General features: G+C 56.0%; 1 protein-coding gene across 1 annotated transcript; it reads right to left on the bottom strand.

Moving 5' to 3' along the window:
- Positions 1–323: 323 nt before the first annotated feature.
- Positions 324–5342, bottom strand: LOC123357420 (zinc finger protein 3-like; the record flags this gene model as incomplete). Its single annotated transcript, XM_045000670.1, has 4 exons — positions 5283–5342; positions 2813–2936; positions 831–1018; positions 324–390 (listed from the first exon to the last, which is right to left on the bottom strand). Coding segments are annotated over exons 2-4 (373 nt in total), but the record flags the coding sequence as incomplete, so codon positions are not given.
- Between the last annotated feature and the right edge of the window lie 6358 nt (positions 5343–11700).

Below are 11700 nucleotides of genomic sequence, written 5' to 3'. Positions count from 1 at the left end.
CAAAGTTTTTGACCCTTCAGGCTTCAGGAGCTCAGCCAAGAATGCAAATAGTTTTTGGAGAGTGCGGGAACTGTGGGATAGCTCGAGTCCTCAGTCCCCCCTCCCTCCCTCCATGGGCGGCCATTTGATTCTTTGTCTTTCCGTTATGCTCGTCTCAGTTCCTTAAGTTTCACGCAGCACTGTGTTCAGTCTCTATTGTGGCCTCTGTCTATCATAGCCTTGGAGATTTTTTCAAATGCTTTGGCATTTTGTCTTTTGGAACGGAGTTCTGATAGAATAGATTCATCTCCCCATACAGAGATCAGCTTCAGTATCTCCTGTACGGTCCATGCTGGAGCTCTTGTTTGATTCCGGGACTGCATGGTCATCTGTGCTGATCGGCGCTCCATGCTGGGCAATAGGAAATGAAATTCAAAAGTTCGTGGGGCTTTTCCTGTCTACCTGGCCAGTGCATCCGAGTTCAGATCGCTGTCCAGAGCGGTCACAATGGTGCACTGTAGGATAGCGCCCGGAGGCCAATACTGTCGAATTGCAGCCACACTAACCCTAATTCGAAATGGCAATACCGATTTCAGCGCTACTCCCCTCGCCGGGGAGGAGTACAGATATCGATATTAAGAGCCCTTTATATCGATACAAAGGGCTTCGTTGTGTGGATGGGTGCAGGGTTAATGCGATTTAACGCTGCTAAATTCGATATAAACTCGTAGGGTAGACCAGGCCCCACACTCAACACACGTGTTATTTCTCTCTCCCCTGGGGATTCTCTGCTGGGCCGTGGTTTCCTTGAGAAGTCTGTGAGTTCTCCGATAATAAACAGAATAACCAACCTTCTGCATTGCCTGGTTTCCCTGCCACCTCTCTGGAATGTGCTGACTCTCACAGGCTTTTCCCTGATCACAACTCCTGGACACACTCCCTTTGCATCTTTGCAATAGTGTGCCATGAGGTTCCACTTCCTCATCATCTTCCTGCTGAGAATTCTGCTCCATGGTCTCACTCACCAGCCCAGCACCTGCTGGGACACAGAAAGAAAAACCATCACAAACAGGAATAGAAAAGGGGAAAACAAACTGGAAGAACAGCTGGAGATGAAAAAAAATCAGGGACTGAAGTTCCCCAAACTCTTCCCCAAAGGGGAGAGAGGAAGAGATGAATTCTTCAGCCAGTTGCCACCCAAATACTCAGGCAGAACGAAGTGCAGGGAGGGAGCTACTGCCAGGAGTTAGTCAGAATGAATAGGAAGTAGGGCTGTCAATTCATTGCAGTTAAACCAACCTGAGAAGGAGCCAGAATTTACCAATGTACATTGCCAAAGAGCCACAGCAATACATCAGCAGCACCCCCATAAGCTTCCTCCCCCAAGCTCCCAGCACCTCCCACCAACGGATCAGTGCCTCCCCCTCCCTCCCCACACCTCCCAATCAGCTTTTTTTGTGGCATGCAGGAGGCTCTGGGAGGGAGGGGGAGGAGAAAGGGCACGGCAGGCTCAGGGAAGGGGGCAGGAAGGAGTGGAGTGGGGGCAGGGCCTGTAGCAGAGCCAGGGGTTGAGCAGTGAGCAACCCCCAGCACATTGGAAAGTTGGCACCTGTAGCTCCAGCCCCAGAGTCGGTGCCAAGACAAGGAGCCACATAGTAACTTCTGAAGAGCCACATGTGGCTCCGGAGCCACAGGTTGGCCACCCCTGGTCTAGATAATACTTAGTCCTGCCATGAGTGCAGGGGACTGGACTAGGTGACCTCTCTAGGTCCCTTCCAGTCCTACGATTCTATAAACTACATTAAAACACAGTTAAGGTGGCCTAGTGCTGCCTCTGCCCTTCCAGTATGTGGAGAGTGGCGAAAGTTAAACATCTGAGAACCAGGAAATGAAGAACTACCCACCACACCTGCAAAAGGAAGCTTACGCCCTAACCTTGGGGCTAGCAAATGTCACTGGGAATAGGTCAGTAAGGGTCGAGCAACGGTTTACCAACCAACCAGGGAAAATTTGGCACTTGCATCTCTTCAAGTCTGCAACTCAGCACTGGATGCCTGCGTGGAAGATATTTTCATCAAAACACAAGCTATTCAGCTCACTACAATGGTAACTGGATGAAAGTGTATGGCTCCTACTATATGGAAGGTCGGACTAGATGACCTAATAGTATCTCCTGACCTTAAAATGTACTGATCAATGATCAATAGAAGGAAGACTAAGAACATGCCATTATTTGTGTTGTGTCAGCTGTAGCTTTACATGAACAGCGGAGGGAACAGTTGGAGTAGCTTGGCAGAGCCGGGACTGTGAGAAGAAGAGAGGTGTGTGTGAATCTCCAAAGAACAGGTATTCCTCACGTCAGTGCTAAGTGTTGTAGGTTGTGTCATTGACACAACCTACAAGGTGTGTTCTTGTCACGAGGGTTGTCAGCATTCTGGTGGTATATGTGCTAATGGCCTCCAATGCTCAATGGGGGTAAGTGAAGGAATCCTGAGCGCGAGGGTAGAGGGGTGGTGACATTAGGAAAGTCTGAGATGGATAGTGAGCAGCAGACTCAGTGTTTGAGTGCAGGCCAAGCGTAGGTAGCTTCTGTTCCCTGCACTGGACCTAACCAAGTTTTGCCTTAGCAAAGAGAAGGCGTTGGGCTTTGTGTTATCCTGCTCCTGAGCTCTGCCCCAAAGTGTTGTGTGGCAGGCGGGGCAAAGTGCCAGTATGTGTCATTGGCCTGTTGGAGTGTTGCTGAAACAGGGCAGAGTAGAGGTCGCATTGTGGGGTCTTGTGAACCTCAACTCTTCTTTCCCCTTCTAATAACTGAGGGGATGGGAATCCTTACCCAGCGAGGTCACGTTCTCATAGTTCTCCTGCACGTCTCTGTGGAGGGCTCTCTGAGCGGGGTCCAGCAGAGCCCACTCTTCTTCGGTGAAATACACAGCCCCCTCCTCGCAGGCCATTGGCCCCTGAAAGAGCAAGTGCCCCTCACTCAGTACCTGCTGCCTACCGACAACCCCACTGCTCACAGGGGAGGGGCCAATCACTTGGAAGCTGTGGGAGGCAGGCAGGCAGCATAGTTCCACCCACACCCCCATCACAGGACAGCAGCCAGGAAGCATCAAGGGGAGGCAGGGGCGGCTCTAGAAAATAGGCTGCCCCAAGCAGCGCGGTGCGCTGCGCCGCCCTTCCCCGGTCCCGCGGCGGGTCCCCTCTTCCCGCGGCTCCGGCTGAGCTCCCGCAGGCATGCCTGCGGCAGGTCCACCGGAGCCAAATGCCGCCCCCCAGGGGAAGGGCCGCCCCACGCGCCTGCTTGGTGCGCTGGGGTCTAGAGCCGCCCCTGAAGGGAGGGGAGACAAAGAGCACCCCCACTCCTCCCAGCAGAGAGAGGGGGCAGGAGTCTTCCCATTCCTCACTCACCTACTAGCCAGAGGCTGGGACAGGAGATGGAGCCCGCAGCAGGGTCCAGGGACAGCTCCCTGGTGTGAATGGCAACACCCTCCTCATTGCCAGCAGCCAGATGGGAGGGGATGACGTGTCTCCCCTGGGCCTCACTGGTGGGTGCCCCTTTAGATCACACCGGTACCTCTGGCTAGTAGGTTCAGGCTCCCGTACTGAAGTCTGGTAAGTTTCCCTAGCCCCATACGGGGGGGGGGGGTGTTTCCTGCTTGACTAATTAGGGAATTCCCACCCACAAACCATAGGGGGCTGGTGCTGGGATCTAGGCACCACAGTAAACAAATCTCGGCAGATTTATCACACCCTGTCCCCCTCCCTTCCTCCACCTTGTGGCTTTCCTACCCCCTCCCGCTTCCAGACCAGCCCCCTCGGACGTGCCCACTGTGATGTTACTGACATGAACTGTGACCGTATAGATCACCGCTGCAACCAGGGGCCTATGGCTGCACCAGGTCTTGTACAGGGGAGGTCCAGTGGGGTGTCTACGGAAAGGTTGTAGTTTGCTGGTTATGACTATGCTGCCTGTATGTGTGTATCATTTTTGTATTTGAAGTTATGAATATTGGCCATGCACTTGTATCTCAATGTGTTTCATCCTAAGTAGCCTCAGTGAAGCATTTGGTCAGTTTCTTGAGAACGGGCACTCAGGCCTTGACTACACTTGCGAGTTATAGTGCAATAAAGCCGCCCACAGCGCTGTAACTCACTCTCCGTCCACACTGGCAAGGCACATGCAGCGCTGCATCTCCGTGGCTACAGCGCTGCAGGTACTCCGCCTCCCCGAGAGGAATAACAGCTGCTGCAGAGTGGCTGAGACGCTCCCGCTCCAGTGTAAACGGGGAGTAACCTTATTACGCAGTGATTGACCTCCAGAAACTCCCCATAATCCTTTTAAGTGAAGGTTCCTCTCCTTGTTTTGTTGTGATGCCTCTCTTTGTTTTGTTGTGAACTCCGGGCTCAGGGAGCTGCTTGTCAAAAAACCAAACACAGCTCCTGTTTGCTGTGAATGAGTAGAGGGAGGCAGGGGGGCTCCCTTTGGAACGCCGACAACTAATGTTTGCTTGAAGAGAGAGGCAGCGCGGGGGAGGAGGGATGGGGGTTGGAGGGAAGCTGCTTATCTGGTTTGTGAGAAAAAAACCAAACAGCTGCTGTTTGCTTTCAGTGAGAGAGGGGTGGAGGAGGGAGGGGGTCGGAACTTGCAAGGCAGGGTGCTGACACTCTCAGCAGTCCAAAACCCCACTCTCTCTCTCCCGCCACGCTCCCTGTCACACTCCACCCACCCCCCTTTTGAAAAGCATGTTGCAGCCACTTGAATGCTGGGATAGCTGCCCATAATGCACCACTCCCAATGCCGCTGCAAATGTGGCCACACCAGTGCGCTGTCAGTATGGACAGACTGCAGCGCTTTCCCTACTCAGCTGTACGAAGGCAGGTTTAACTCCCAGCGCTGTACAGCTGCAAGTGTAGCCATACCCTGAGTGTCTGTGTGATAAGTAACCCTGGCCCAGCAGCCCTGACTCCAGCAGCCTGCCTCTCATACCCCAAGCACATTCTGGTTTGGGAGGGAGTAGGCTCAGTGTTTGAAGAGAAGGGCAGGGGTAGGAACCTTCTGTTCATTATGCCGGACCTAACCCCCAGTTTCACTTGAGCAAACACGAGCTATTTGACACTGTGCAATACTGCTCCTGTGCTCTGTTCCCAAAGTGTTCTGGAGCAGGGGTGGGGAGGGTCCTCTGTGTCACTGGCATATTGGGGTGATGCTGAAACAGGACAGAGTGGAGGTAGCATTGTGGGCCTGGCATGAACCTTATCTCTTAACTTCCCCTACCAAGAAGGGAGGAGATTGGAATCCTTACCCAGCGAGGTCACGTTCTCATAGTTCTCCTGCATGACATCTCTGCAGAGGGCTCTCTGAGCAGGGTCCAGCAGAGCCCACTCTTCCCTGGTGAAATACACAGCCACCTCCTCGAAGGTCACCGGCCCCTGAAAGAGCAAGAGTCCAACACTCAGTACCTGCTGCCCCACTCACAGCCCCACTGTTCATGGGGCAGAGGAGCCCATCAAAGGGAAGCTCTGGGTGGATCGCAGTCAGAGTCCAACTCCCACCCTGCTCAGAGCATCCAGGAAACACCAGGGTGAGGGGATGAAGAGAGCCCCTTGTCTCTCCCAGCAGATCCATCACACCCCTACTAGCCACTGACCGATAGAGGAGATGGACCTCCTAGCCGGGTCCAAGGAGAGCTCCCTGGTAGGAAGCCCAACACCCTCCCCATTGTGAGGAGCTGGATATGAAGGGAGGGGAATCTACCCTACGCCTGACTGGTGGGTGCCCCCTTCATATCTCACAGCAGCCGCTGGTTAGTCGGGTCAGGCTCCAGCACTGGGAGTCTGGTCAGTTTTCCTAGCTCCGTGTAGGTGGATTATTTTCTGTTTCACCAATTAGGGCATTTCCACCTCCAAACCTTATGGGTCTGTTCCTAGAATCTAGGCTCCTTATTAAACAACTCCCAGCAGGTTTGCCACACTCTGTCCTCCTCCCTTTCCCACCTTATGCATTTCCTGCCCCGCTCCAACCTCCAAACCAGACTGTGCAAACCTTCCCATCTCCGCTGTATTTGCTGTCCCTCTCCCCCCTGCAGGAACCCACCAGCAACCCCCCGACAATCCCTACCTCAACAGGCTCCTCTGCAGCCATTTCTCTCCCCTGTCCCATGGCAGGATGGGATGAGCTGAAGTGAAACATGGACATCATTCTGCAGCCTGGGAGGGTGAGAAGGGCAGTTGTGGGGGTTACAGAACAGGTTTCAGTTAATTTCACATCACGATTCCCCCAGGCCCTTTCCCTGCAGACAGACATCCTAGATTCTGCCATGCTGGGAAATGCTCAATCTCTTTATTACAGTGTAGACCTGGCCCCTCCTGCCAGGCTAAGCCCACACAGACATTTTTAACCTCCCTTCTCCGTCCCTCCATCCCGTAACAAAGTCTCTGAACACAAGGCTAGAAAAGAGCAGAACCCAAGGAGTCACTGTGGGGGATTCCCTCGGACACTGACCCCACAGCAGCCACACCCCAGCAGGAGAGATATGGAGTCAGGAACTGGTTTTTCCTCTGTCTGATCCTCATCTTTTCAACAGGAAAGTGACTCTACCCAGGGTGCAGTAATACATCTGTCTGGGCAGATAACAGATCTGGAAAACTCTCTCCAAACTCTCCTCTCCCACGGCCTCTTTCAGGCTCTCTTTCTCCTTCTCTCTCCTTTTCCCTGTTCCCTCTCCCTGCCCATCGGATAGGAAAGTCCCATTCCTGGGTAGTTTGCTCCCCCATGGCTGGATTTGCTCCTGCAATTGCTAACGGGAGAAGAAAGGACCCGGGGAAGGGGGGGGCTATTTGTGTAGAGTCATTTTAAGGCCAGACCCCAGCATTTTCCCTTCGTTTCCTTCAGTTACTTGGAATGTTTGCCTGAGAACTTAGTACTAACAGGGCTACCCTAGGGGGGCTGGTACTAGCTGGAGAAAGTCATCCCCTGGGCCAGGCAGAGAAGCAGCTTTAATTAAGGGCACATCCCAGCACAGAACCCCGCTGGGGGAGCAGCAGCAGCTAAGCCGGGTCTCCCAGATCACAATGGAGGCTGCAGCGACTGCCCCAGGAAGCTGAACCCCAATATCCTGAGCAGAGAGGGACAGAGCGTTTGAGCAGCTTCCCTCCTTTAGCTCTCTGGGGAGAGCAGCTAATCAGAGCCCCTCCTCACAGGGAGAATTGCTGATCTCATTTGCCCCACTGTCCATCCAGAGTCACTCCTTGTCTTTCCATGCAGTGACTCTGGATTAACAATGGTCTCAATGAAACCAGATTTCAGGAAGAAGGAGTCCAGAACGCTGTGGAAGAGACCATTCTGTGGCATTTCTAGCCCCCTTCTCACCTGCCTCACCCCCCAGATCTAGGGCAAGGACTGGGGGCACCAATTTTCCAAACGGAACTGAAGTTCCTGCAGTTTTCAAAAGAGGAAAAAAGCAAAATCTGTGATTTCACACTAACAGTGTCTGATAAGTGGATAGAAAGTTATCACAGTGATGGGGCATGTGGCTGGAGAATGCCGGGCAGTGCCTGGAGCCAGGGCTCTGGCACAAGTTGATCAGAGAGAAGGATCATGGTTAATAGCAGTTCCCAGAGCCCCCAGCCAGGGGCTCCAGCCAGACCCCAAACAGGGTCCCACCTGGGATGCATCCCCCCCGAGTCCCTTGCCAGGGGCCCCAGATACCCCTCAAAGCCCCATCGGGCAGGGAATCCCCACCAGACCATGGCTGCCAGGTTGGGAATCCCAAAGGGTTCCCCCCACTAACAGCCCCCAGCAGCCAGGGACACCCCCCGCCTCCAAGGGAACCCTCCACTGGGAACTCAGTCCCTCACTGTCTGCCTAGGAGCAACCCCCTGCCCCCAAGCAGGATCTGCCCTGCCATTTGTCTGGGACCCCCTGATGCTTTACAGTGGGACCCCTCACTCTGCTTGCCTAGCATCCCCTGACCTAGTGCCAGGGATCCCCCCCACCCCCAGCTCTGTCCCCTGAGCATGGCAACGATCCCAGGAGCCAGCGGGGGAAGCCCAGACAGAGCCCCTGGCACAGCATCAGGCTCCCTCTAACCCCCTGTCCCGCCTCCCCAAGAGACGCCCACCCCGGCTGTTCTGCAGCCAACAGACCCCCAGCGATACCCACCTCCAGGACCCACAGCCTCAGGGCTGGGCACTTCAGAACCACCCCCCGAAACCCCAAACCTCCAGAACCCCCCAACCTGACTAGGGTACCCCCTGCCCAGCCACCCAGAGGCCTCCCCCTCCCACAATGCCCCTTCAGCTCCAGCTGCAATCGCCCCACACAGACACCCCACCCCCTACCCCAGCAACAGTTACCTCACTGTGTCTGCTAAGTGGATAGAAAGTTATCACTGCCCCCTGCTGGCCAGTCACCCGGGCAGAGGGATCCCTGGGGGGTGCTGCTTTAACAGGAGAATGGAAGGCCTGGAGGGCAAGAAAGGCAAGTAATGTCCATGGCCAGTCACTAGCAAATAGTGGCCACCATGGATCCACCCCAGAGGTGGCTACAGCTTAGCACTGCGGGAATCAACCCCTCCCAGAAACCATTTGCCACGGGGAGCCGAGAGAGCGGATCATGGGGGGGGGGCGAATCTCCCCGGATGTTACAGCCCGAGCGAGACCCCGAGAGAGAAACGGGGCAGAACCGGAGAGACTCTGTACCGGGGGGGGCGAGAGGCGCCAACAGGGACAGGAGCCAATTAACTCCCCGCCCCCCCCATCCCAGATGCGGCTCCGAGGCTTCTCCCGGGTTCCCCGGGGCAGAGTCACGTGCCCGCCCCCCCCCCGGGTCTCTCACTCACCGGCTCACACGGAGGCGGCAGCAGCAGCTTTGTTCTCCCGCCCCCAGCGGGGCTCGCACGGAGCATGCGCAGTTCCAGCTGCTGACCCCTCCCTCACCCGGGCTGGAGAGGGCGGACGCGCCCCCGGGGCAGGCTGGGAGATGTAGTTCCGGACTCTCCCTGGACCGGACGTGACGTCAGCGAGGGAGGCGGAGCCGGAGGGCGAACGCGCGCGGAGCGCTGCGGTTCTGCCTGGCTCGCGCGGGGCCGTTGGAGCCTCTCCCGGGCCGGAGAAGGGTTTGTGCCGCTGGGGCTCTGGGCATGCGCAGATCGCGGCGGGAGAGACCTTCATTAACCCCCCCCCCCCCCCGTGCCCCGCCCCCGCTGCGGAGCTGCAGCCTCCAGGTCCCGGCGCGAGCCCGGGGGCGGGGGCGGGGAAGTGTCGGTGCAGCCCGGACATGGCCGGGGAGGAGCCGGTGACCTCCGAGGAGCGGGGAGAGAAAGGGGGGGGCTGAGATCCCCTCGGATTTACCGCTGCCCCCCCCGCCCTGCCCCCTTTCTCCCTAGAGAGCCACGAGCAGCCCCAGGGTGACCCCCCCTCCCCCAGCCCCTGAGAAGTTCCCTGCCCCCCCCCCCGACTGTGCCCCATTTTCTCTCCCCTTCGCCAGTGTCCAGCTCTCCCTGGGGCTGGGGGGGCTCTGGGGGTGTCTGGGGCCCCTGGCCAGGGGCTCTGGGGACTGGGGGCCAGGGAAGATCTGGCAGGACCCTGGCTGGGGCTGTGGGGGTGTCTGGGGCCCCGGCTGTGGGGTCTGGGCTCTGGGGACTGGGGGGTGTCTGGGGGCTGCTACTAACCCTGATCCTGCACCCGGATCAGTTTGTGCCACAATCCTGGCTCCAAGCGCGGCCAGGCAGCCCCCAGCCAGGCCCACTCACCCTGGTAACTTTCTATCCACTTACCAAACACTGTCAAGTGAAATCACAGATTTTGCTTTTTTCTGCTCTTGAAAACTGCAGGAACTTCTGGTCCCGCAGGGAATATTCATGCTGCCTTCCTCCCCCCCCCAGTCCTTGTCCTAGATCTTGGGGGTGGGAAGGGGGCTAGAAATGCCACACAATGGTCTCTTCCACAGCGTTCTGGACTCCTTCTTTCTGAAATCTGGTTTCATTGAGACCATTGTTAATCCAGACTCACTGCATGGAAAGACAAGGAGTGACTCCAAATGGACAGTGGGGCAAATGAGATCAGCAGTTCTCCCTGTGAGGAGGGGCTTTCATTAGCTGCTCTCCCCAGAGAGCTAAAGGAGGGAAGCTGCTCAAACGCTCTGTCCCTCTCTGCCCGGGATATTGGGGTTCAGCTTCCTGGGGCAGTCGCTGCAGCCTCCATTGTGATCTGGGAGACCAGGCTTAGCAGCTGCTGCTCCCCCAGCGGGGCTCTGTGCTGGGATGTGCCCTTAATTAAAGCTGCTTCTCTGCCCTGCCCAGGGGATGACTTTCTCCAGCTGCTACTAACCCCTTGGGGCAGCCCTGGGCTCTGTTAATACAAATTCTACCAGACTCCAGGTAACAGACAGACCTCAGGGAAAGTGCTGGGGACTGGCAAGAAGGTGACTCTGCACAAACAGCCCCTCGTCATTTCTTCCCATTAGCAATTGCCAGAAGCAAATCCAGCCATGGGAGAGCAAAGCCCCCAGGAATGGGACTGTCCCAGCCAGAGGGGCAGGGAGAGAGGACAGGGGAAGGAGAGACTGAAAGGGGCAGTGGGAGAAATGAGTGGGGGGAGAGATTTCCAGCTCTCTAGTCCACCCAGACACATGTATTGCAGCATCCCTGGGCAGAACCACTTTCCAGTGATCAAGAAAAGAATCAGACAGAGGAAAAAAGCTGGTTCTTGACTCCATATTCCCCCTGCTGGGGTGTGACTGCCGGGGGGTCAGTGTCCGAGGGAATCCCCCACAGTGACTCCTTTGGTTCTGCTCTTTTCTAGCCTTGTGTTCAGAGACTTAGTTATGAGATTGGGGGAGGGAGAAGGAAGGTTAAAAATCTCTCTGTGGGCTTAGCCTGGCAGGAGGGGCCAGCTCCACACTGTAATAAAGAGATTGAGCATTTTCCCAGGATGGCAGAATCTAGGATGTCTGTCTGCAGGGAAAGGGCCTGGGGGAATCGTCCTGTGACATTAACTAAAGCCTGTTCTGTAACCCCCACAACTGCCCTTCTCACCCTCCCAGGCTGCAGAATGACGTCCATGTTTCACTCCAGCTCATCCCATCCTGCCATGGGACAGGGGAGAGAAATGGCTGCAGAGGAGGCTGTTCAGGTAGGGATTATCGGGGGGTTGCTGGTGGGTTCCTGCAGGAGGGAGAGGGACAGCAAATACACCGGAGATGGGAAGATTTGCACAGTCTGGTTTGGAGCGGGGCAGGAAATGCACAAGATGGGGAAGGGAGGAGGACAGCTTGTGACATTCCTGCTGGGGGGAGTTTAATAAATGGCCCAGATTCTAGTAACAGACCCATGAGATTAGGAGGTGGAAATACCCTAATTTGTGAAACAGAAAATAACCCTCCTACATGGGGCTAGGAAAACTGACCAGACTCCCAGTGCTGGAGCCTGACCTGACTAACCAGCGGCTGCTGTGAGATATGAAGGGGGCACCCACAAGTGAGGTTTAGGGGAGATTCCCCTCCCTTCATATCCAGCTCCTCACAATGAGGAGGGTGTTGGGCTTCCTACGAGGGAGCTCTCCCTGGTCCCTGCTAGGGGCTCCCTCTCCTCTATCAGTCTGTGGCTAGTAGGCGTGTGATGGATCTGCTGGGAGAGACAAGGGGCTCTGTATTCATCCCCTTAACCTGGTGTTTCCAGGATGCTCTGAGTGGGGTGGAGGTGGGACTCTGACTGTGATCCA

Source organism: Mauremys mutica, unplaced genomic scaffold (assembly GCF_020497125.1).
Source record: "Mauremys mutica isolate MM-2020 ecotype Southern unplaced genomic scaffold, ASM2049712v1 000570F_np12_subseq_75489:163312_obj, whole genome shotgun sequence".
Lineage (NCBI taxonomy): Eukaryota > Metazoa > Chordata > Testudines > Geoemydidae > Mauremys > Mauremys mutica.
The sequence above is the reverse complement of the archived record's forward strand: the minus strand, read 5'-3'. Positions and strand labels throughout refer to the sequence as shown.